Here is a 23,989-nt window from a genome sequence, read left to right as displayed (position 1 = left end):
AAAAATAAGAAAACTATTATCTAATATGCATAATTTATATTTTAGGCTACTAAATCACGAGTTCTTCCCAAAATTCCTCTCAAATTTGAAAATTTGTTCAAAATATTATCTACTTGTTAAAATTTTACATAAACACTACAGATTATGTATATAACAAAATGTCAGTTCCGGATATTATTCGCAAAAAAGTTTTATTCTAGAAAGAGTAATTTTTTTCTTTGAGAAACAAAATTGAATTATGCCAAAAATTTAATTAATAAATTAATGATTTATTGGTAAAATTTTATAAAATACAAATGTAAAGTCCAATTTTAACCTAATTTCCGTAACACAGGAGTAGCAATAACTCAGCTTGAACCAGCATCATGTATAAATGAAAGATAAAATTTAGTTAATCCCGGACAGAACACAGAAGGCTATGGGTTACTGGTGGTAGAAGATAAAATGGCGGTTTCTAGGGTTTGTCTTCATCGATTTTCATTATCAATCTCTTCAATTCCACCCTACATTTCTCACCTTCGTCCCAGAATCCGTCACTTTGCAGCTGTCTCCGCTTCTTCTCATTCAACTCCAAATTCAACTTCTACTGATATCACCACCACTCCTCCGCCTTCTCCTCGTCCTCGGTGGAAGCCTATGTGTTTGTATTTCACTCAATCTCTCTGCACTAAGGTACCTCTCTCTCTCTCTCTCTCTCCCTCCCTCCCTCTCTCTCTCTGAAAACTGGCAGCCGCTTTTCTACCAAGATGTCACATTTTGGAAATTCACAAATTATTATTTTACAAGTAAACAATGATTTGTAATATTGTTTGTTGCCCAACAGATGGATGATCTTGCTCACTTAAATGCGTTCAGTCACACATTTTCTGAGGAGCTTAATATAAACGCCGCTGCCGATATGAAGCATGTACGCCCTCAACAGTTTGATCATTTTCTTGTGCTCGATTTGGAGGGCAAAGTTGAAATTCTGGAATTTCCTGTCCTTATGATTGATGCTAAAACCTTGGCAGTAGTTGATTTTTTCCACAGGTTGTGTTTTGTTTCATGCTCATGTCTGTCTATATGATTGCTATAACTAATTAGCCGATTGCTTAGTTATCTCGACTAGTCTATGAATAAGACTTTAATCATTACGTCGATCAAGTTTTTCAAATTGATACAACAAATTAGTAAATGAATAAGCAGAGGAATAAAAAACTTGCCCCCAAAAACATTTAGTAGATTTTGGCAAATTCTGAGTTCTAGAGAGGTTAGCTTCATGGTTTTAACATGTGGGTTTTATTTGATATTCCGTTGTTTTCTAAGTACTGTTCTTCTCCTTCAGAAATTAGTTGCGGCACTTGATGACTATGATGTTATTAATTTTCATGTTAATGGAACAAGTAATTTCAGTCACCTATTTACCTTTTTATTTTTTCGCTACAGATTTGTAAGACCCTCAGAAATGGGTGAGCAAAGAATAAATCAGTATATCGAAGGCAAGTATGGAAAAATCGGAGTTCAGAGGTATGGTTTAACATCTACTTAATTGGTCACAGAACTTTCAATTATTGCTCATTTGCTCCTGTGCTCTATTATTATCAATTTTGAATATCTAAGATTGATGTGTTAAAAACAATCTGATGTAGGATGAGGTTAAGAATAAGATATGGTTGGATATAGGGGAAAGCACTTATCTCCACGGAATTGTTAGAAAACAGTGTAAATCCGCCAGTTAGTTCAGAACTACTCATTAATTTAGAAATAAACCCTGAAAAGAAAGGAATACAAAGAATTCACGAAATTTGAATAGAGAGATTAAAATTGGGAGGGCAAGCAAAACCCTAGATAAATCCTAATTAGTAATGACTACCAATACTTATCTACTTGTAGAATAAAGGAAATAATTTTCGAATCGTAGCATATGTAAACAACTAAAGTCACTTATAATTTATCCTTACAAATTATATGTTCAACAATTAAATTGATTGCAGAATTTCGTGCTGTGCATCAACTTCTCAGTGTTATGTTTTCATGGATATTTGATCAGCTTTTCTATTAAAAGCAAGAGCCTATTACTTGATTGTCTTGTGATGAACTGAATTCTGTAGTCATTATACCTTCTAGTTTAGGCTGTATGCTTTTACACCCATCTCTCCTATAATACCTTTACTTTTAGTAGCAAGCTTGCAGAAGACAGATTTCTGCTACAATGCTAGTGCATATGGTTGCATGCATTAAAAAATATTAAAGCTATGCTTGTTATAAGTTATGTCCATATGAATATCCTGTGTATCTGTTGATGGTCACACTTCAAAAGTGTTTTGACTTTTGATTGCTTTCTCGAATAAATATAGTAGCGGTTCATTGGATGAAGAGTCAGATTATCAGTGTAATTCCCGAGTTCTGGTTTTAAATGTTTGTTGTGTATATTAATTTTACTTGTCCCCATCTTACTGTCTGATGCATATAAATGTTGAAAATATAGCCCCGTTTGGCCTATCTTATTTTTCAGAAATAAGTTACTTATTTCTGAAAAAAGTAAGTAAATGTGTATTTTTTCTGAAAATAAGTGACTTACTTTTGCAAATAAAAAGATTGTTAAACACCTATCAAATACTAACCACCAAAATATGTTATGTAAATATGAACTTTTCCCCCTAAAAAAGTGCTTACTTTTGTCATTTAAGGGGTGCGAAACATGCTCATAGAAAGCTTACATCTTATCAAATTATGTTTCATTAACTTGGTTAATTGAAACAAATAATGATTAACGTTGTGAACTTTATTTTCTGTTATTACTAATATGAGTTTTATGTTATATGACAAATGTGGGCAGCTCTGTTTATGTTCTCATGTTGCCTTTATGAGTTTGTTTTCTTCCATTCTTAATCACTTTTTAAATGTGAAGCCAATATGATTTATGTCAGTTTTCAGTGTCTGGCATGATACAGCTATTCCATTTACGGAAGTTATAAAACAATTTGAAGACTGGATGGCAAAGCATCAATTGTGGGCAAGGGAATATGGCGGGCATCTTAATAAAGCTGCATTCATAACTTGGTGAGTCCAAATTTGGCATCAAATGATTGGACTATTGATTTGAATTTTCCTTGGTGAATCAGTTTACGCAATATTTAGCATTCATGGTTTTAACCTTAAAAAAGAACATTATGCAATCTACTTATTGCATACACGAGTCTTCTTCAAAATGCTTTAAGCCACTGGTGTACCTGTAGAGGCAATACATGCAACACCGCCTTGAGTCGCATATATATTAGATATGTGATCAACATTGTGTTACAGAGTTTGAAAAGAGTCCGAAGTTAAACAAGGTCTTAAGAATTAAAATAATATAAGAAAATTAGATAAGAAAGTGGATCAACTGTCTTTCACATATTTCTGTAAATAAGTAGAAGAAAGTGTTATCCATCACTTTGTAGCCTCGTTTGTTCACAATTTTTAAAAAATCTAAAAAAACATGATACACTTTACTGTTACGTTGCTGTGCATATAAGAGAAGAAATATGGCTGGGACACAGATGAGAAAGGCAAATTGTTGAGGTAAAAGGGGTTATAAAGGTATTTAGGGGAGAATAAATGCTAGTAATTCCACGTCTAAGAACAAAAAAAAATGTAAAAAGAAATTATGGGCAACTACCAACTTTTTTCGATTTTTCTTCTGAAAAGACTTGGAAAGAGTTCCTTCCCTTTCCCCTGTTCTATTTTCCACTCTCTTGTAAAAGAAACTCTAAGAAATATTGTAAATTGTAAATATTTCTACTTGCATACAAATGACTTGTTCTTTGAATCAATACCCTTAGTTGATAACTGGATATATAATTTTTTATACATAAAATACTGAATACAAAGAGTTCAATAGTATTACACAAGTTTTCTGCACTCAAAACTATCAAATATTTCATTCAAGCGAAATTTGTACAAGCACTGATATAATATTGTTTACATGCACTAGTGGCAACTGGGACATAAAAACTAAAATCCCCGAGCAATGCAAAGTATCACGGATGAAGACCCCCTCATACTTTATGGAATGGATCAATTTGAAGGACATCTACCTGAACTTCTACAAGAGGAGGGTAAGCAGGGTAAATACTTAGTATGCTCGATTATTTAAAGTTCTAATTTAAAAACCGTCTTCTTTTTCTCTATTTTAATTACTTAATAGTGTCAGAGAAAACCAATTTAGTGTCAGACTTTTGACATAAAAATTATATACCTACTACCTAGTATAATTTGTTCCTCTCCAGTATGCGCTTATAGTTTGACTAAAGCCTATAGGCTTTTGCATTAGGTTAGGTACGACCTGCAACATGATGATGAAGGCAACTAAGCTTTAGACCTTTGAGCTATATTCACTAATTCAGTAATTTGGCAATTTTTTTGTATGAGGACTTGGTAATTTTAGCTTAGTTGGACTGTGATCAAGCACATTAATCTTTCTTATCAGTTCATGCTAATCCTTGAACATGTCCATGAATCACTGGCATATATACTCTCGAGTCCTAATAAATCAAATTCACCCCAGACGCTACATGTGGTAGTTACACAGAGACATACTCCTGGTCTGTATTTTAGGTAGTTTGACTTTTGGCAGACACCTCAAGATGCTTTGACTATATAACAAAATATATTTTATTTTGGATTTTGTTTGTTCGGGATTAATATGTTTTGATTCTCAAAACTAAAATTTGAAAATAATGAAACTAACTATTTGGCAAAAACATGTTGAAGGGTGCAAAATGTCACGTGACCTGTAATAAGATCCAAAAGGAGTAGTATGTAGCTTGGGGGCAAGCTATGGCACCCGAGTGTTAATTATCTACATGGTGGTGATAAACAGTTTGGTAATAGTTAATTGAAATGCGCAGCCATCACAAATGCCAATTTAGTTCGTGAAGGTTATTATAGGGCACACCATATCCTTAATTCAGAGTCACTTCTAAATTTGAAAAATCTTATTATATTTTCATTTTCGAGTTAGGCCTCGGGTATGATGACAATGATGCGGGAGCTTCATATGCCATTGGTAGGAAGTCACCATCTTGGAATTGATGATACAAAGAACATAACAAGAGTTTTGCGACGCCTGATTAATGATGGTGCAGTTTTGCAGATCACCGCCCAGAGAAATTCTACAGGAAGTGTTGAATTTCTCTTTGAAAATCGTATCCGGTAGCCTACTCTTCAGAGGATAGTTGTGCAGAATTTCCAATCATATTAACTCTGTAGTATTGTTAAAATTTTGTTTGCTTTGAGTAAATGCTATTCAGCCATAAGTTTTTTTTAATGAAATTGTTATTATTATTTTTAAATTCAGATTTCAGTGTACTGTGCTATTCAGTTGCGTTTCTTTTTTGGTTAAGAGTTGGAGATTTTGAAAAGTTCTCATGTGGCAGATATATGTGCAGTTTTGTTTTTCGCTCTGTTATTAGACAATCTTGCATTTAAGTTGTCTACCAAAATTTTAGAATGTGCAGCTTAATCAACCAAAACTTAAATAACCAAATCTTATAACCTATTCTTTCTTCTGTATATAACACGAATGGGCGTAGGCTGCGGGGCAAGCAGATTTGAGGGCTGGTACGGAACCTCAACATTGGATCCTTTATTTATTGAAGATATCGATGAGGGCTGGTACGGAACCTCAACATTGGATCCTCTATTTATTGAAGATATCGACGAGTGTTGAAAAATCTCAAGTATGGCGTTGCAGAGGGATTAGTAACTTTTTTTAAAAAGAAACGTAGATGACAAGTGTATGAGAGGATGTACATTTGCATGCCAGGGACTAGGGAGTATGCAAGACAGTTGGACTTCTTGTAAAGTAGAATATTTATAAGTTTGATTACTGAGTATTATATAAGTTTCAGAAGTCTGACTTGGTCTATGACAATAAACCAAAGGTTATTCCTGCAAAATTTCTTCGAGTGAATCCATCATGTCGGTAGAATGCACAAGTGTTCCAAGAATCGAGAGTGCTACAACGAAAGTAAGTTCATCGTTTCTTGGAATCATTGTGAACTAGAACCAGAGTTCATATACAAGGACATTCTGATAAACTGATAATGCTTGTACATCCTTTAAAAGGATGTTCTGTAGCACCATAATCTTAAAACCTTGAGCCTTTGTCACTTATAGAGTATATATTATTATAAATTATATATTAGTGACTGAAATGTTTTACAGTTGTCTTTGACTTGGCAAGTTAAGGATGTTTCGTGGCAATCTTAAAACCTTGTGCCTTGTCGCTATAGAGTATTTACAAGTGACGTGCATAAATTCTTCTATCGTTCCCATGCTCTGTAAGTCTCTTGTCGGCATTGAACAACCGAAGTTTGATTGCTATACGCCTTATATTCATTAGATGAGTGTTATATGAGGCTCTTAAGAACGAAGCAACAAATCTTTTCCATATCAATGCCGGACTGTAGGAGTGTATTAGAGCCGAAAATGACCATAATTTGCGGCATCAGGGGTTGTCTTAACAAGGACGAAATTGCTCATCACATGGGCTGTTTGAACTCTTCTGTCATTATGCATAAACAAATTATCAGTCAACATCAAGCTTATCTACTATGTTGACACAATAATACTATAACTTGGTAGCTCTATGAATATCTACAATCCCACGACTCTATCTTGTCAACCTAGTTTTAATATCTTAATGTTGATTAGTTTCATGGTATTATATCAGAACACATCAATCCTCATGTGGGTCTCCAGGCTCCAGCTAAATTTTGGTGACGATGGAGTTCATTGACGTGTCTTCGACGACTTCCCATAGAGAACCGCCCGAGCCTGAAGACCTTTTGGAAGAATGTTGGTTCTTTGGCAACTTGTTCGTGGATAGTAAATCAAAGATGTCGAACTCCTCTGCTGATCTTGGTCCTTCATCGAATTGCAATACTCAGGGAGAGATGTCAGTTACCAGAAGTGAAGGATCTCAGACGAAAGGAGATGACTTTGATCTTCGGAAGCTTGCAAGAGCACCATCTCTGCCAAGCTACATGGAACCAAAGGTAGACATGTTTGATCAAGGAAAAGATGGTTCCAGAGGAAGTAACTCAAGACCCCAAAATAATTTGACTCGAGAACAATCATTACCAGCTTGTTTCGGAAGGCAAGAAGAAGATGAAGATGAAGATGAAGAGAGTGAATTTATGTTGGGCAGATTGATTAGGCAAGCCTCTGTTAAGTCTTCCCATGTCTTGCCTCCAAGACATGACTCAAAGGTCAGTAGTACTATAACCTTTAGCTCATTAAAAAAAATCATGTTATTTATACGATACGATTTACTTGAAACTTGTGAGTTCCTCTTGTCAATGATTTTCTGTTAACATGTAATTTGAAATTATTCTGGCTCAGAGCTTATCAAAAAATTCTCCAAGAAAGACAACAGATGAGGTCGAAAGCAACAATACGGGTATAAGAGGTCGATATGTCAGTGACGGAACCAAGATAAGAAGAAGCAGAAGTGATATTCCTAGGAAAGAATTAAGAAGTTTTAAGACCTTGGCCTCTGTTGAAGAAGAATGCAGAGACGAAACTAAAGAAAAAATGACAAACAAGTATTCTCCTAGGATTCTGAACTGGGGCGATAATGAGAAGAGATCATCTCAAGATATGAAGTCAGAAATCAAGTTCTGGGCTAGAGCTGTTGCATCAAATGTGGCTTCCCCAAGCCCTTTGATAGTTAATCGAAACTGAATGTTCATTAGTATTTGATCGAACAACTAGTAGATAAAATTTTCAGTTCAACTATTGCAAAATAAGTTGTATTGGATTCTTTGCATATTTATGATAATAATTGAATAGTTGTGTTTTATGAAAGTATATTGATATAAATTTTAGCTGAAGTCATAGGATGATAAAAATTCATCATTGTGGTGGATGTCTGAAAAACCAAAGTTGAGTAAGCATGAATTAATACTTGCTGTGTATTTTCATATGCAAATGTGTGTCATAAGATTTGATAAAGTTAGCACTATTACTAGAGCTAGACGGCATAGATGGGTATGGATTCTTGTTGTTTATGGTTTATGACAGACTATAATGCATATCAGCTCAAATACAATAAGTCAGGATGAATCAGTTCAAGATTTCAGGATACAAGAGAATATTCATACGAAAAATAAGACAATTCATGATTAGCATGCACCTAGTCCAGAATTCTCATAGACAAACATGCCTACGCGGCTGGGCACACGCGGGACATAGGCATCATGCCGTCCATCCGTGACATTGACATGCCGGTTAACGAGAATCGAAACCTGAAACCACGTGATGTTTGGATTAGCAATACCCATTCTCATATCCATACCCATCATTCCTATTCCTGATTCTCATTCCCATGTACCATCCAAACGTTTAGCACACAAGCCAATTGTCCAGTAATCGCTACCCCTCATAACTGGCTTCTGTACTTAGCTTACAAGATTTTCACAGTGTGGTATACTAATGAGAAAAGCCGCCAGAGTGTAGTTCCTCAACATTTGTATTGTTAACGGAGGAATCTGGTGATAACAAGATTCGGGGAGGGTTGCTGGAACTTGTGGTGGACGATGACGGCGGACGACGGAGTATGGGTGGTGATTTTGGTTTTGGCTGAGATCGTTTGGGGGATTAGGGTTTTCTCACAAGATCGAAGGAGTATTCGCTCTTGCAAGGGTTGCGACCTCCCCCCAAACAATGTGCCTACGTACCCTATTTATAGGGATCAAGCCAGACGTAGTTCTTGGAGAACAAGTAACCTAATCAGAATAGGTTTCTCATTCCTTGGTTCCAGCGATGGGCCACCGCCTTAGATCAGACGGACGTGGGCTTCTGGATCCCAGCCTCCTTCGAGGAGCATGGAACTAGGTGGGCTGACCAGCACTAGCCCACGTGGACCTCCTCAGACTCAGCTGTATGGGCTAGCCCTCCGTCCTCTCTTAGGGCGAGGCTGATGGTGGGCCTGGGCCCAAGATAAAACAATAATAATCAGGCCTGAGAAGCAGGCGTATCTGGTCCATTCCGCACTGGGCGAGGAAGAAGCGTATTGGGCGAGGACTCAATAGCTGAGGGTGAGGACCCCATCGAAGACCTGGGCCGCGTGACTTGACCCACGTTAAGGGCGAGGATCCACATCGGGCGAGATTCCATATCGGGCGAGGACTCGGCTAAAGACCGGGTCTTACATGACGCCGGGTCTTGTGCCCTGGACCATGCTGATGGCGAGGAAGGTAAGCATTGGGCGAGGCCTCATCACAGAGGGCGAGGACTCCTTGAAAACGGGCCGCGAGGCCGACACATGCCTAGGACGAGGGTCCATACTGGGCGAGGACCCTTACTGGGCGAGGACCCTTTTGCTGACCCGGGTCCATCTGTTGCTCGTCCTCACTTCCTGGGTCACATAGATGGCGAGGTCCACGTAATGGGCGAGGACGATCCCGGAGATCGGTCCTTTCCTTGAATTAAGGCGAGATTTATGCAATCATCTTCCGAGTTGATATTTGGCCATAACAACTACCCCCCAAGCCCTTGAAGCATAAGTGCGAAAGGGTTTAAAGAAGCTTCGGGCGAGGAAGATGGTTAGTTGGCTGGTTTCCGGTAATAGTACTCTGGCGAGCTCCGTCCTTGGGCGAGGACTCCATCAAAGAACCAAGTCGTTTAGATAATCAAGTATCACGTTCTGGACATGACTCCAGGAGAGGACTCATTGAAGGCGAGGATGGTATAAATCTTCCACTCCAGTTAGCTAATTGCTAGAAACAGCAACGGGCGAGGACGCCCCTCAGGCGAGGACTCCAATTCTTGGGTCGAGCTGAAGGTGAGGCTTAGCTGAGCGAGACGATCAGTAGAGTGAAAGGACGGTCAGCAGCTGAGTGAGAGGACGATTAATAACTGAGTGAGAGGACGATCATCTGCTGAGGGCGAGGACGATCATCAGCTGAGGTAGACGAAGCTCATCAGCTGCGGGAGAGGACGATCATCTGCTGAGGGCGAGGATGATCATCAGCTGAGGTAGACGAAGCTCATCAGCTGAGTGAGAGGACGATCATCTGCTGAGGGCGAGGACGATCATCAGCTGAGGTAGACGAAGCTCATCAGCTGAGTGAGAGGACGATCATCAGCACAGGGCGAGGACAATCATCAGCTGAGGTAGACGACGCTATAACGACTACCCCCCAGTTCCTTGTAACATAAGTGTGAAAGGGTTTAAAGAAGCATCGGGCGAGGAAGATGGTAAGTGCTCGCCTGTTGTTGCTCGTCATATATCAAAATTTTCGTCTTGGCTCAGAGATTCTTGCAAAAATGGTAGAAAAATCACATTGGCTACACAAGAGACGCCAGCAGGATTCAAAAGTCCTGCCTCGAAGCATGAGAAAACTGGCCAGTCGGGGCGTGCCACATGGCTATGATGTTAGTGATTTTCCCGCCTCTTCCTTCCTCTATATAAGGGCAGCTCTTTTCATTCCACAAGTATACACACGAAGTGCTGCTGGATTATTCTCCTGAATTGGTAGCATCAGGCGACGTTCTTCTCAAAGCCTCGCACCTTCCACCGCTTTCAGAAATTACAGGTACGCATGTTCTCTTGCTTCCTTTTCAAATCCAATTTTATTTGTCCACGTAGGCACCTAGGGTTTCCCAATTATTAACATAAGCGTTGCTCGCAAGAGTTAGAGTAATTGTAGGCGAAGGCTCTGTTAAATCGATAACATGCTTGCTTAGGGCGAGGACCTATCACCAGCGTCGTTGCCCTTCGTGACTTTATTTTCTCTTTTCTTCTTTATCTGTAGCCCCATACTATATATCATTATTGATTCCTTTCCCGCCATCTCTCTTTCAGATGACGAACTCTCAACAATCTCCTCCCAATGCTAATGCTTAGGTCGATTCGTGGTCATCTCTTGACGTCGACCCAAAAGCTGACCACGACTTAGATCAGGTGTGGCTGAGGGCTCATCAGGACGAGGCCGGTCCCTCTTGCCGGCCAGATCCACACGAAATTCTCAGCATCTCTTCGAGCGATGAAGAAAGTGTGTACAAACCCCAGAGTGATGACGATTCTCCAGATTTCCTTCTCAAAAACCTCGAACGTTCCGGTCATTCTCGCCCCCTCTTGGGAGTTGGCAAGGGGAAGCAGCTTCCAGTGGTTAGAGATGCCTACCCTGATCACTCAAAGGGCGAGGAAGACATAGAGGGCGAGGACAATAATGAAACTGAAATCGTGGAATCAGGCCGTAGTAAACACTTATCTGAGGGCGAGGATGATGCAGACCCTTTTGTTCCAGAGACCTTCAATCACGACTATGACTTTGATTTTGACGAAGACGTCCCAGAGAAAGAGAGGAATCGACAGCGCCATGTCAATAAGACAGTAACCTGTGCGGGACTCTCTTCGCAAATTTCCTCGGATGAAATAATGTGGATGATTGAGTACTACAATATCCAAGGCAAGTGGTATAGGCCTTGCCGCTTCACGAGGATGCACAGGTTCAACTTTGACGGTCTCCCATGTCCTCGCATGGTGGTAACCAATAAGCTTGTGGAGCTGGGTTTCGGATGGCCTATGCACCCGTGGTTGCTAAAGTTGGTAAACCATTATGACGTCGCCCCAATCCAAGTCGGTCCCAACAGCTGGAGGCTTGCCATAGGTATCTACATATTGTATCGCCGCCTTGGGTTCCCCGAACCCTCAATGCTTGAGATGGATCACTTTCTCTCATTAAGGAAGACAGGCGACGATTATGGCTTTTTCAATCTAACGCTTCATCCTTGCCATCACAAGAAAGGCTTCTCCGTTGGAAATCCTAGCAACATGAAATTCTGGAAGCCGGATTACTTCTACCTCTACGACATTCCTCGCCAAAGGGTGTCTTTTAATCTTAACCCTTGTAAGTATAATCTTCATCGCCTTCTTCTCACCTTCTCGCCTATCATCTGTACCTAACTTTAACTCCTTATCAGATAAACCTCAACAAACCGACCTCGAGGGCGAGCTCTTGACTCGTGCCCAGGCTATTGACAACCTTGATGCCGCCCAGAAGAAGCTCGACGAGATTGTTACTCCGGAATCGCTTCGCGAATATGGCTTTTATCACAAGGGTTTTGGTCAAGTCCCTCTGATAAAATTCGATAAGAGGAATAGATCGAAGAAAGCTCTAGAGTGCCTTAAAAGGTCATTAGCGTCCTTAACTGGTAAAGGTAGAAGCGTCGCCCTTTGCCTACTTGCGTCTCGCCCTTTATCTTTTTTCACGCTTTACTTTTTTTCCTTAATACATGTTCCTTGCCAATCATATATTCGTCGCCTAATGTTTGCACTTGGATTCTTTTCAGGAAAGATGGCCGAACTTCCTTTTGGTAATAACCCTTTTGCTGGCAGGCAAGTTCCTGCTTCTCAGCCTCGCCCCACCATCTCCGTGAATGCCACTCCTACTCCTCGCCGGAACCAGACCCCTCCACCGGAGAAAGAATTGAAAGCGAGGAACAAGCGAAAACGGGGAAACGAAGAGGAAATTGCAGCCTCAAAAAAGAAACTAAGAAAGGGCGAGGAGTCAACCCCCTCTGCTGTGTCTGTCGCCTTCAGTGTTTTGGCCGAAGTCAACTATGATGCTGAGGACGTCAAAGTCTGGTCATCAAAGAAAGCTGATGAAGCTGAGCATGGCTTCAAGTTCGGATTGGGCGAGGCGTTTTTTCAGGGCCTCAACGTCCTTGCCGCCAAAAATGCTCACATAGCAGAGCTGGAAGAGGCGAAGACGAACCTAAAGAGCGAGGCTACAGCGTCCGCGGATCGACGGAAAGACCTCCATGAGAAATACAAAGACGATATCAAGACAAGGGATACCCATATCAAGAGTGTTCAGGATACCCTCAATGAACTCACTGAGTCCTCAACTTCGGCTGCCAACCTCGCCAACTCTACCATCGCAGGTCTCCAGTCTGAGCTTGAGGGCGAGAAAGCCTCCAAATCCAAAGAGCTGAGCGATGCATACCGCCTTGGGTTCTCGGAATATCTTACCAATTTCTTGGCTGCGGATCTTGACTACGACTGGACGATGCTCTTCGCCCCTTCTACTCCTGCTTTCATGGCGGGCTTCAAAGAGGCTAATGCTACCACCATTGAGAAGGCGAGGAAGGATCTTGAGGCGAAGATCCTTTCAGAGAAGGAAGCGTTGGCCAAGAAAGGTGGCGAGACCACACATGGCGAGGCAGAGGACAAGGGCGACGGTGAGGCCACCACCACTGAGCCGCAGAAAGAATGAACTTGTTACGTTGAACAGCCCTAAATACATTTGGAGTGCGAGCCCTCCGTAATTGGCTTCGCAGTTGTATTTGAATTAAACTTACTGTTGTTGTCCGCTTCGTATTGCTAATATATCTTGCTCCATCGTCTTCTCCATGTCTTAAGAACTTTTATATCTGCTTGCACCTCGAGGGTTCATCCTTCCCTTGACCACTCATCTTTAAGATAGCTGCACAGGGCGAGGATCCATCCTCGGGCGAGGCTCTCAGCCTCTTATTTTTATTCTTCCTTGTATGCTCTTAAATGAAGACGATGATTCACCCTTCCCTCGACCACTCATCATTAGGATAGCTGCACAGGGCGAGGACTTTGATATCAGGCGAGGACTCTTCTTGTCCTTGGTTGCTTTCCTACGTTTGAGATAGACAGATATGGCGAGGACCTTGATGGGGCGCGGACTTCAATATTCTTTCTCGTGAAATCTAAGAGGGCGAGGACTGTCTTTCCCCTTGTTTACTTTCATTCTCACTTCAGGCATCTCCCATATCCGAGTGTCCTCGTCCTCGCCTTTAGCAAAAGGTGAAGTTCTCACTTGTTCTCATACGCAGTCGCCGTCCTCATGCATTCGAACATTGCTTCGCTAGTATTCAGGGCGAGGACTCTTCAACGGGCGAGGACTGTGCCTCTGGTCCTTGCGTCTTATTCTTGCTTACTTACTTCGTCTTCTCCTTTGTCCTCGCCTTTTAGCAAGAGGCGAGGTTCTTCTTCGTTTCAAGTTCCTCCGAGCTATTCAACGGTCGGCTTTCCTCGAAGAGTCACGACCTTTCGTTGAAAACGAGTTTGAAGGGTTGTGTGTTTTCTATAGAGTTTTTTGCGTAGTGCATTTGTCATTCTTCATTATCATCTTTTCTTCACATAGTCGTCACCCATGTCAGCCGAAGATCTCTTCGCCGAGTTCAATAGGGCTGTTGAATCCGACTATCCATCGTTGATGCCAGATGCTGACGCCGTCCCTTCTCCTCCTCTTCGTCCAAACTTGGCCGAACTTCAGGTGCTCATCTCTAAATTCCAGGCGAGGATCAGGATCCCGGAGAGGCGTAATGATCGCCTTGAACTAAAAGTAGACGAGCTTCAGGAGGCTGTTCACAAGCTGAAAAACGTCATCTGGGACAGTAGGGACATCATCCACTTAAATCCTAGGCATCCAAGAAGGTGGGTCGTCGCCCTCCACCTTACTTGGGGACGAACAACCTCCGGGGAAATCATCTACTTAAATCCTAGGCATCCAAGAAGGTGGGTCGTAGCCCTCCACATTACTTGGGGACGAACAACCTCCGGGACAGTAGGGAAATCATCTACTTAAATCCCAGGCATCTAGGACAGTAGGGACGTCATCCACTTAAATCCTAGGCATCCAAGTAGGTGGGTCGTCGCCCTCCACCGCACTTGGGGACGATCAACCTCCGGGACAGTAGGGAAATCATCTACTTAAATCCCAGGCATCTATGACAGTAGGGACATCATCCACTTAGATCCTAGGCATCCAAGTAGGTGGGTCGTTGCCCTCCACCACACTTGGGGAAAAACAACCTCTGGAACAGTAGGGAAATCATCTACTTAAATCCCAGGCATCTAGGACAGTAGGGACATCATCCACTTAGATCCTAGGCATCCAACTAGGTGGGTTGTTGCCCTCCACCACACTTGGGGAAAAACAACCTCTGGAACAGTAGGGAAATCATCCACTTAAATTCCAGGCATCCAAGTAGGTGGGTCGTCGCCCTCCACCACACTTGGGGAACATAAACCTCTGGGACAGTAGGGACATCATCCACTTAGATCCCAGGCATCCAAGTAGGTGGGTCGTCGCCCTCCACCGCACTTGGGGACGAACAACCTCCGGGACAGTAGGGAAATCATCTACTTAAATCCCAGGCATCTAGGACAGTAGGGACATCATCCACTTAGATCCTAGGCATCCAAGTAGGTGGGTCGTTGCCCTCCACCACACTTGGGGAAAAACAACCTCTGGAACAGTAGGGAAATCATCCACTTAGATTCCAGGCATCCAAGTAGGTGGGTCGTCGCCATCCACCACACTTGGGGAACATAAACCTCTGGGACAGTAGGGACATCATCCACTTAGATCCCAGGCATCCAAGTAGGTGGGTCGTCGCCCTCCACCGCACTTGGGGACGAACAACCTCCGGGACAGTAGGGAAATCATCTACTTAAATCCCAGGCATCTAGGACAGTAGGGACATCATCCACTTAGATCCTAGGCATCCAAGTAGGTGGGTCGTTGTCCTCCACCACACTTGGGGAAAAACAACCTCTGGAACAGTAGGGAAATCATCCACTTAGATTCCAGGCATCCAAGTATGTGGGTCTTCGCCCTCCACCACACTTGGGGAACATAAACCTCTGGGACAGTAGGGACATCATCCACTTAGATCCCAGGCATCCAAGAAGGTGGGTCGTCGCCCTCCACCTTACTTGGGGACGAACAACCTCCGGGACAGTAGGGAAATCATCTACTTAAATCCCAGGCATCTAGGACAGTAGGGACATCATCCACTTAGATCCTAGGCATCCAAGAAGGTGGGTCGTCGCCCTCCACCTTACTTGGGGACGAACAACCTTCGGGACAGTAGGGAAATCATCTACTTAAATCCCAGGCATCTAGGACAGTAGGGACATCATCCACTTATATCCTAGGCATCCAAGTAGGTGGGTCGTCGCCCTCCACCGCACTTGGGGACGATCAACCTCCGGGACAGTAGGGAAATCATCTACTTAAATCCCAGGCATCTAGGACAGTAGGGACATCATCCACTTATATCCTAGGCATCCAAGTAGGTGGGTCGTCGCCCTCCACCGCACTTGGGGACGATCAACCTCCGGGACAGTAGGGAAATCATCTACTTAAATCCCAGGCATCTAGGACAGTAGGGACATCATCCACTTAAATCCTAGGCATCCAAGTAGGTGGGTCGTCGCCCTCCACCGCACTTGGGGACGATCAACCTCCGGGACAGTAGGGAAATCATCTACTTAAATCCCAGGCATCTAGGACAGTAGGGACATCATCCACTTAAATCCTAGGCATCCAAGTAGGTGGGTCGTCGCCCTCCACCGCACTTGGGGACGATCAACCTCCGGGACAGTAGGGAAATCATCTACTTAAATCCCAGGCATCTAGGACAGTAGGGACATCATCCACTTAGATCCTAGGCATCCAAGAAGGTGGGTCGTCGCCCTCCACCTTACTTGGGGACGAACAAATAATAAAAAATATTTTCGAATAAAAACTCCAACCCCTGAGGGTTTTCCAAAGCTGCACCCCTGAGGGTCTTCCTGATGGTTTACCGGAAGTACGGGCCACCAGGGCATAGGAATTCTTTCGAACCATCTTATGAAGATGGTTGTCCAGGCATCCCGAGGGTGTCAAACATGCGTCTCGATTACACATGAAGACGGATTCCAAAGCAGCAGGGAGGTTGTCCCTGGTCTTGACGCTCCAAACAAGACACAAATATATAGATTCGAAAAAAGATATACAAAAGGTTCTAAATTTGTTGTTAATAGCATGCTTACATGATAGCGTGGTCGGAGGGAACGTACCATTGCTACCCCCGAGTCTTGGGAGTGATCTTGTCGATTCCAGGACTGTTACGCAAATATCAAAACAGAAAATATAACCACAAATTTAGAGAAGGAGAATATGAACTTTCCTGATAATAATTCTGATGTCCAGCGTTCCATGTCCTCAGAATATCCTTTCCTTCAAGATGTTCCTGATAGCTGGTTCCGGACGTCAAGAGAGGCGACGGTAGCTGATTGGTAGCCGGAGTCTCCGAGGTCTTCCTTCCCTTCCATAGATTGACAACGTCGTTCTTCGTCTCATGTGACATCCTTCCTCCAATAGATGTCAAAAAGCCCCTCCTTCTAGCGCCAATTGTTAACGGAGGAATCTGGTGATAACAAGATTCGGGGAGGGTTGCTGGAACTTGTGGTGGACGATGACGGCGGACGACGGAGTATGGGTGGTGATTTTGGTTTTGGCTGAGATCGTTTGGGGGATTAGGGTTTTCTCACAAGATCGAAGGAGTATTCGCTCTTGCAAGGGTTGCGACCTCCCCCCAAACAATGTGCCTACGTACCCTATTTATAGGGATCAAGCCAGACGTAGTTCTTGGAGAACAAGTAACCTAATCAGAATAGGTTTCTCATTCCTTGGTTCCAGCGATGGGCCACCGCCTTAGATCAGACGGACGTGGGCTTCTGGATCCCAGCCTCCTTCGAGGAGCATGGAACTAGGTGGGCTGACCAGCACTAGCCCACGTGGACCTCCTCAGACTCAGCTGTATGGGCTAGCCCTCCGTCCTCTCTTAGGGCGAGGCTGATGGTGGGCCTGGGCCCAAGATAAAACAATAATAATCAGGCCTGAGAAGCAGGCGTATCTGGTCCATTCCGCACTGGGCGAGGAAGAAGCGTATTGGGCGAGGACTCAATAGCTGAGGGTGAGGACCCCATCGAAGACCTGGGCCGCGTGACTTGACCCACGTTAAGGGCGAGGATCCACATCGGGCGAGATTCCATATCGGGCGAGGACTCGGCTAAAGACCGGGTCTTACATGACGCCGGGTCTTGTGCCCTGGACCATGCTGATGGCGAGGAAGGTAAGCATTGGGCGAGGCCTCATCACAGAGGGCGAGGACTCCTTGAAAACGGGCCGCGAGGCCGACACATGCCTAGGACGAGGGTCCATACTGGGCGAGGACCCTTACTGGGCGAGGACCCTTTTGCTGACCCGGGTCCATCTGTTGCTCGTCCTCACTTCCTGGGTCACATAGATGGCGAGGTCCACGTAATGGGCGAGGACGATCCCGGAGATCGGTCCTTTCCTTGAATTAAGGCGAGATTTATGCAATCATCTTCCGAGTTGATATTTGGCCATAACATGTATGAAAGAGGCAAAAGCTACCAGGAAGCATGAAAGCAGAGTGAAGTACTTGGAGGAAGTGATATTCGTTCGCCCTGAGTCTCCATAAACTACACTGCTTGAGAGAATGCTTTTCTCAGTTGAGCTTCCGATCACAGTTACTGAGCATAATGGAAAGTATCTGCAGAGAGGAAATAGGTGATAACTGAACATGATCAATAGTCTAATTGGTCATTAGTAGATCCAGTACTCTTCTTTCAATCTTCAGTTTTTTCTTTATTTTTGTTGGTGTTGGTGCCATGGAGCAACAATGATAAGTTCTGTGCTTTGGTTTTCTGCTTTTAATTATCCATTTGTTCTTTCTAGATAATAATGTTGTACTACTCTTCTCCAGAAACTAAAAAAAAGGCAAATATGATGCCAATGGTAGGAAGATATACTTATCCAGGTTTCGACATACGAATGTTACGGTATACTATCTGAGGTTTTTCCGCGGGCCTTAACCCTAAATTTTTGATGTGTATGCAAGAGGACTACAACGTCATCCATGAAAATATCACTAATTCTAGTTTTTTTCCTCATCCAACACTTTTTTCTCGCCAGATGTATGCTACTAATATTCAATTGTTCTGGACCGGCCGTTGTGCATATGTTAGATCCTTGTTCTGCTCAGGTTCTATAAGACAATTTAATATTCAAGAAATAGCCTGTTTTGATTTCTCAGAGTTTGAATTATGTGTATGAATAATCCAAAAGTTGATGAGAATGTTTTGCAGCATTAACATGGTTGAAATGTTTAACATGTTGTCAAGCTTGCTGCATAAATTCAAAGCGTCAGTCAGCACTCAGCACTAGCAAGTTTATTCTATTGCTTGTTTTGCATGCTACTGTACTTGTATTGACTATAGTAAAAGGCTTCACAGGCTATTATAGCAATTCAGCATATAGCTGCTTTTCTTTTACTCCTACTTGCCTTTTCTTCCATATATTTTTGCCTAATACTTTTCAATGTTTAAGTTTGCAGTCTGTGCTATGATATATGCTTAAGACGAGCATTTGCTTGCTAGGAAATATGTTATCCGGATTCTTAATTTTATCTCGAATACCTTGGAGGGCTGATAATCAATCCGGAGTATTCGGTGTCTCGGCTTGTATCCGGCTTGAAAATATAATATTTGTCTTATATTCATTTCGAAAACGACCCAAATCTAGCGGAAGAACTAAGCCCGAATATAATATGATCCCGGATATGAGCACTCAGATTAAGTCTCATATTATTTTTCATAATATGATCCTACCCAAATACCCAAATATGATTCATGGTTCATATTCGATTCGAACTCACATAAAGATTATGTTTTTAACCCATTATATTTGTAAGTAAATAATCATCATTTTATAAAATTTTAAGATCTTATTTAAATCTAAATCTTCATAAAATATGATTTATTTCACCTTTGGAGCACCTTTGTCACTACTGGAATACTTGTTGATCCACAGAAAATGATTACTGCAGATTGATCAACTTTACTGGGTTTGTTGTGTGTTTTTGGTGGTCCTCAAACAAAAGTGAGGAAAAAGATTTATGGCATCTTCCATGACTAATAGCAAGATCATTTACCTTGGAAAGAGTGTAGAAAGTAACAGAGTATGACTGCCGTGTAAAATGTTGAACATCACTAGTCCTATAACTTGTGTGTTTTGTTTGGTCTGGGAGAAAGGAGATGAAACTGAATAAACATGCATGCTTACATGTTTTCATGGAGATTCATTCTGGCATTGTAACAACAGCTAAGCCACAAACCAGGCAGCCCTCTCTACACAGCCTACTACTCTTTTCAACTTTATTATTCCTGCTAATCAGTCTTGTTATTTAATATTACCTGAGTTCTTTGGATTGCAATCCAATCCGATCAACAAGATCTATGAATTGTTGCAATCATTTGACATGCTCTTGTATTCGTCTGGACGGGAATACTCAAAGACAACTAAAGATAGTTGGTCCAGAAAAGTCGAATGTTAGTAGCATACTGTAAAAAACCTAGAATGAGTCAATTTTCTGTTAGAAGACATTGTAGCCCCTTCCATTCACATCAAAATTTCAGTTTTAATGCCATCCAGCAGAACAAAATTTTAGTTTTAATGCCATAAAATGGAAAAAAAATCCGTATGTGAGGACTCAAATGCAAAATCTTTGGATGATAACTTATTAGTAGCTGGGGACACAGGCTCTAATCTGGGTCGTTTCTGTTGTTTTTGTTTCTGTAAATAGTTTTTCTTGCTATCATCCACACACTGCGGTCTCTGATAGTTTTCCCCAACTTCCTCCATATTTGGAACTTTTTCTTAATTTGAACATCTTCTTTTACCAAAACAACACAAGTTGATAGGGTCAAGTACTTCTGAGAAAACCAAATCACAGCTCCATAAAAACGTAAATATCATGATCGATGCTTATTGCCTGAGTGAATCACTTACATTACCAGCAAAACCAGCAACTCTACGACGACTAATTACAAACATCGGATGAAAAATGAAATACAAACATCGGATGAAAAATGAAATACAACAAGACTTATTCCAAACCTTGTTCCTGAGTTGAACGAAATCAATACATGGATTAGTAGTAGTATTACATATGAAGATTTACTAGTAAAACGAAGCATCCAAAACACACTAAACAGCCCAAATAACAGCAGTAATATCGCCTGTAAATTCCAAATTTTACTTTTTACCGGCTCAGCTGAAAGGCCACCAGCTCAGCTGCCCCAAATCCACCACGGCGATGCTTCTGAAGCCCCTCATTCTTCCAAAACCACCCATCCGGAACCAGCTGAATGGCACCAGCCGTCCTGATTGGCGCAGACTTGCATCTTGTCAGCACAAACGGCTCGTACGCTGCTGCATTCAGTAATTTGTGCTCTATCATCGCAGCCATAGAAGCCGGAAAAGTACACGAAGGTTTTGTGAGTGGCCAATGCTGTTTAGCATTGCATTCCACACTCACCTTATCCACCTTACCTTTTTCCTCAACAAAGCCTCTGTCACAAACCCATGTCTCCTTCGAAACCTCCATTGATAATTTAGGCTCACACATCATTAACAACAAACAATCAGGAAGCTTTGAGCCTCTTGTCTCTTCTTTCTTTACCACCTCCTCACTTTCTCTCTTTACCATTGTTTTTGCTTCATTCTCCCTTTCCAGCTCCTCTGTTTTCTCTTCCAAAATCTTGACATGGCTCGATGTTTCTTCTTCGTATAGTGTAGCTATCTCTTCATCATCATCATCATCTGGTTCACTCAAATCATCATCTGACTGTAGAGAAAATGAGGCATTACTATAACTTACTCTACTCTCATCTTCATTCTTATCTCTCGTTGCTTCGATTCCTTCATCATCTTCTTCCTCACTCTCTTCATCTACTACTAATCTTTTCACGCCCTCTGTTTCCTCTTCTTCGCTCACTTTCTCATCTTCAATTTCAACATTTTTCACATCCACAAGAATATTTTCATCACTGTCCTCAACCACTTCTTCATCATCATCTTCCTCTACCTGTTTCGGTAACTGAGGCTCCCAACATCTATTAACAAGAGCCTCCATCTTCACAGGATCCGATCTGCACCTCATCAACAAAAGCGCATTCTTAGGCGGAACACTCACATTCTTCTCCTCATCCATCTTCACAGGATCCGACCTAGACCTCATCAGCAAAAGCGCATTCTTAGGCGGAATACTCAAATTCTTCTCCTCCATATCCTTTAGACCCTCATCTTTAATCTCAATTCTATCGAAAACATGCCTCCTTGCACTCCTCAAAGGCAATTGATCTTGTTCCTTTTTCGCATTTTCTTGGACAACCACCACCTGATTCACCACTTCCTTCCCATCCCCCTTATCATTTTCACAAACACAGGCTGATTTACAAGGAATCAAACAATCAAACGACGGCAAATGCACCCATCTCTGGTTCCTCGGATTCTGAAACAAAGCATTGTTATAACTACTCTGCCTCTGAATCTGATCCAATGTTCTGAAACTCACTTCCCCGCTCTGCCTTCTAGGTAAACTTCTAATCTTGATCCCTTTCTTCTTCGGCTTCACGCGAACCTGGCCAATGCAAGTCACCTTCGGAGAAGAGGGCTCCGGGTTGTCGAACCCGGAGCCTCTCTTCTTGGCCGCACCCGCGAACAGGGGAGAGGAACGGCCGCGGTTCCTGGCGGTGCTGCCGCTGCTTCGGAGCCTGCGGCTGCTGCTGATACTGCGGCAAGTGGAGAGCGAGATGTGGGGGTCACGGGCAGGGCTTAGAATGGAAGGTCTCGCCGAGATTCTTGTTGTGAGACGACGACGAGTGTTGAAGCAGATGAAGAGCTCACTGCCGCTGCTACTGCTGCTCTTGCTGCTGCTTGTAGTTGTCGTCGTCGTCGTCGTACTTCGGTTGATTGAGGAGGAAGAGTCCATTTTGAGGTATGTATATGGTTTGCTACTTCTTCATAAGCTCGTGTGTGGAAGTGAAGAGAGGAGATGAAATTTGCAAGGAGTGCAGTAGGTTTGATATGAGAAGGCATATATCAAGTGAATGGGAAACTATTAGTACACTTTTTGACCATTATACCCTTCGTATAAGTATTTCTTTTAAGTGAAAATCATAAAAATTATCCATGCTTCATGGTGCACATGGTGTATTGTATTTTCGGACATGTTATTATATCTCATTTGAGTTAATTATCAAACTCATCACTGAAGTCGATAAACAGTATCAACTTCATTACTGATCTCCACCGAGTCTGAAGTGGCTCATTGAACTCGCTTAATGGTATCAAACTCATCACTATCGTTAAAAAAAGTAACGGAAATATAGACGGAATGATAGGCTATTGACGTGGCACGTTAATAAAAAAGACTAAAGAAAAACAAATGAAAGAAAATAAAAAAGAAGAAGAAGAAAACGTAGAAAATAGAAAGAAAGAAAGTAAACAAGAGTAAAAACATACGTCAACAGTTGCTCAAGTCTAATTTTTATCTCAAGTGGACTACTGTAATATTTTACCAGTTCGAAGTGATTGGGATTGTAAAAATTTAAAAATATTTTTTTTGCCAACAACAATATTCACATAAATAAAATTTATTAAAAGAGAAAACATTTCAATATTATTCAAAAATAATTATAATCTAATAAAAAACATAAAAGTTAATCTTGGATGTTTAGTTAATTATATCTTAAAATTTAGTTCCATGCATATATTTAGATAATTATATACTAAAATTAATTTAATAAAAAGATTGCATACTTTATTTTCATATAAATTTCAAATTATGTGGCCAGCAACATGTTAAACCCTATAGCTAATCTGTCATTCCGTTATACTTCCGTTACTTTTTTTAACGGCAGTGATGAGTTTGATACCATTAAGCGAGTTTAATGAGCCACTTGAGAACCCGTGGAGATTAGTGATGAAGTTGATAGCATTTGTTGACTTGAGTGATGAGTTTGATAATGAACCCTATATCATTTTATGTGAGTCTAATCAGTTATTTTGATTTACACATTGAATTAATTAATAAACTTATTTGATAAGTATTTCTTTAAAGTGAAATTTTTTAAAAGCTTATTTATAATTTTATCAATAAAATTAAAAGTTACATATAACGGGGCATCGTACCATTGAGAAAAAGAAATTTATAACAATATTTTCTGAAAAATGCCTTTGATATTTTTTTCCAAGTCAAATAATTAAATGAACTTCAACCCTATTTTGTATGGACGGTGACTCTAATTTTTTTTTTTTTCAGTTTGATTTTGGACACCATA

General features: G+C 41.7%; 3 protein-coding genes across 4 annotated transcripts; 2 read left to right on the top strand and 1 right to left on the bottom strand.

Moving 5' to 3' along the window:
• Positions 1 to 374: 374 nt before the first annotated feature.
• Positions 375 to 5,319, top strand: LOC108223828 (uncharacterized exonuclease domain-containing protein At3g15140). Of its 2 annotated transcripts, none has more exons than XM_017398260.2 (6): positions 375 to 672; positions 824 to 1,029; positions 1,426 to 1,506; positions 2,917 to 3,042; positions 3,956 to 4,079; positions 4,985 to 5,319. In XM_017398260.2, the coding sequence occupies exons 1-6, from the start codon at positions 445 to 447 to the stop codon at positions 5,177 to 5,179; spliced, it is 960 nt and encodes a 319-aa protein (XP_017253749.1). In that variant the 5' UTR covers positions 375 to 444; the 3' UTR covers positions 5,180 to 5,319. The 2 variants fall into 2 exon arrangements, with proteins under 2 accessions (XP_017253749.1, XP_017253748.1); XM_017398259.2 differs by having other exon boundaries at positions 3,956 to 4,088.
• A 1,279-nt stretch (positions 5,320 to 6,598) lies between these two features.
• On the top strand, positions 6,599 to 7,833 carry LOC108223829 (uncharacterized). Its single transcript, XM_017398261.2, has 2 exons — positions 6,599 to 7,235; positions 7,369 to 7,833. Exons 1-2 carry the CDS (start codon positions 6,750 to 6,752, stop codon positions 7,708 to 7,710), a joined length of 828 nt encoding a protein of 275 aa, XP_017253750.1. The 5' UTR covers positions 6,599 to 6,749; the 3' UTR covers positions 7,711 to 7,833.
• A 12,743-nt stretch (positions 7,834 to 20,576) lies between these two features.
• LOC108219822 (uncharacterized) lies at positions 20,577 to 22,733 on the bottom strand. The gene has a single exon (XM_017393352.2). It carries the CDS (start codon positions 22,636 to 22,638, stop codon positions 20,908 to 20,910), a length of 1,731 nt encoding a protein of 576 aa, XP_017248841.1. The 5' UTR covers positions 22,639 to 22,733; the 3' UTR covers positions 20,577 to 20,907.
• Positions 22,734 to 23,989: the final 1,256 nt, after the last annotated feature.

This window comes from Daucus carota, chromosome 5 (assembly GCF_001625215.2).
Source record: "Daucus carota subsp. sativus chromosome 5, DH1 v3.0, whole genome shotgun sequence".
Lineage (NCBI taxonomy): Eukaryota > Viridiplantae > Streptophyta > Magnoliopsida > Apiales > Apiaceae > Daucus > Daucus carota.
This window is presented reverse-complemented; position numbering and strand designations above follow the sequence as displayed.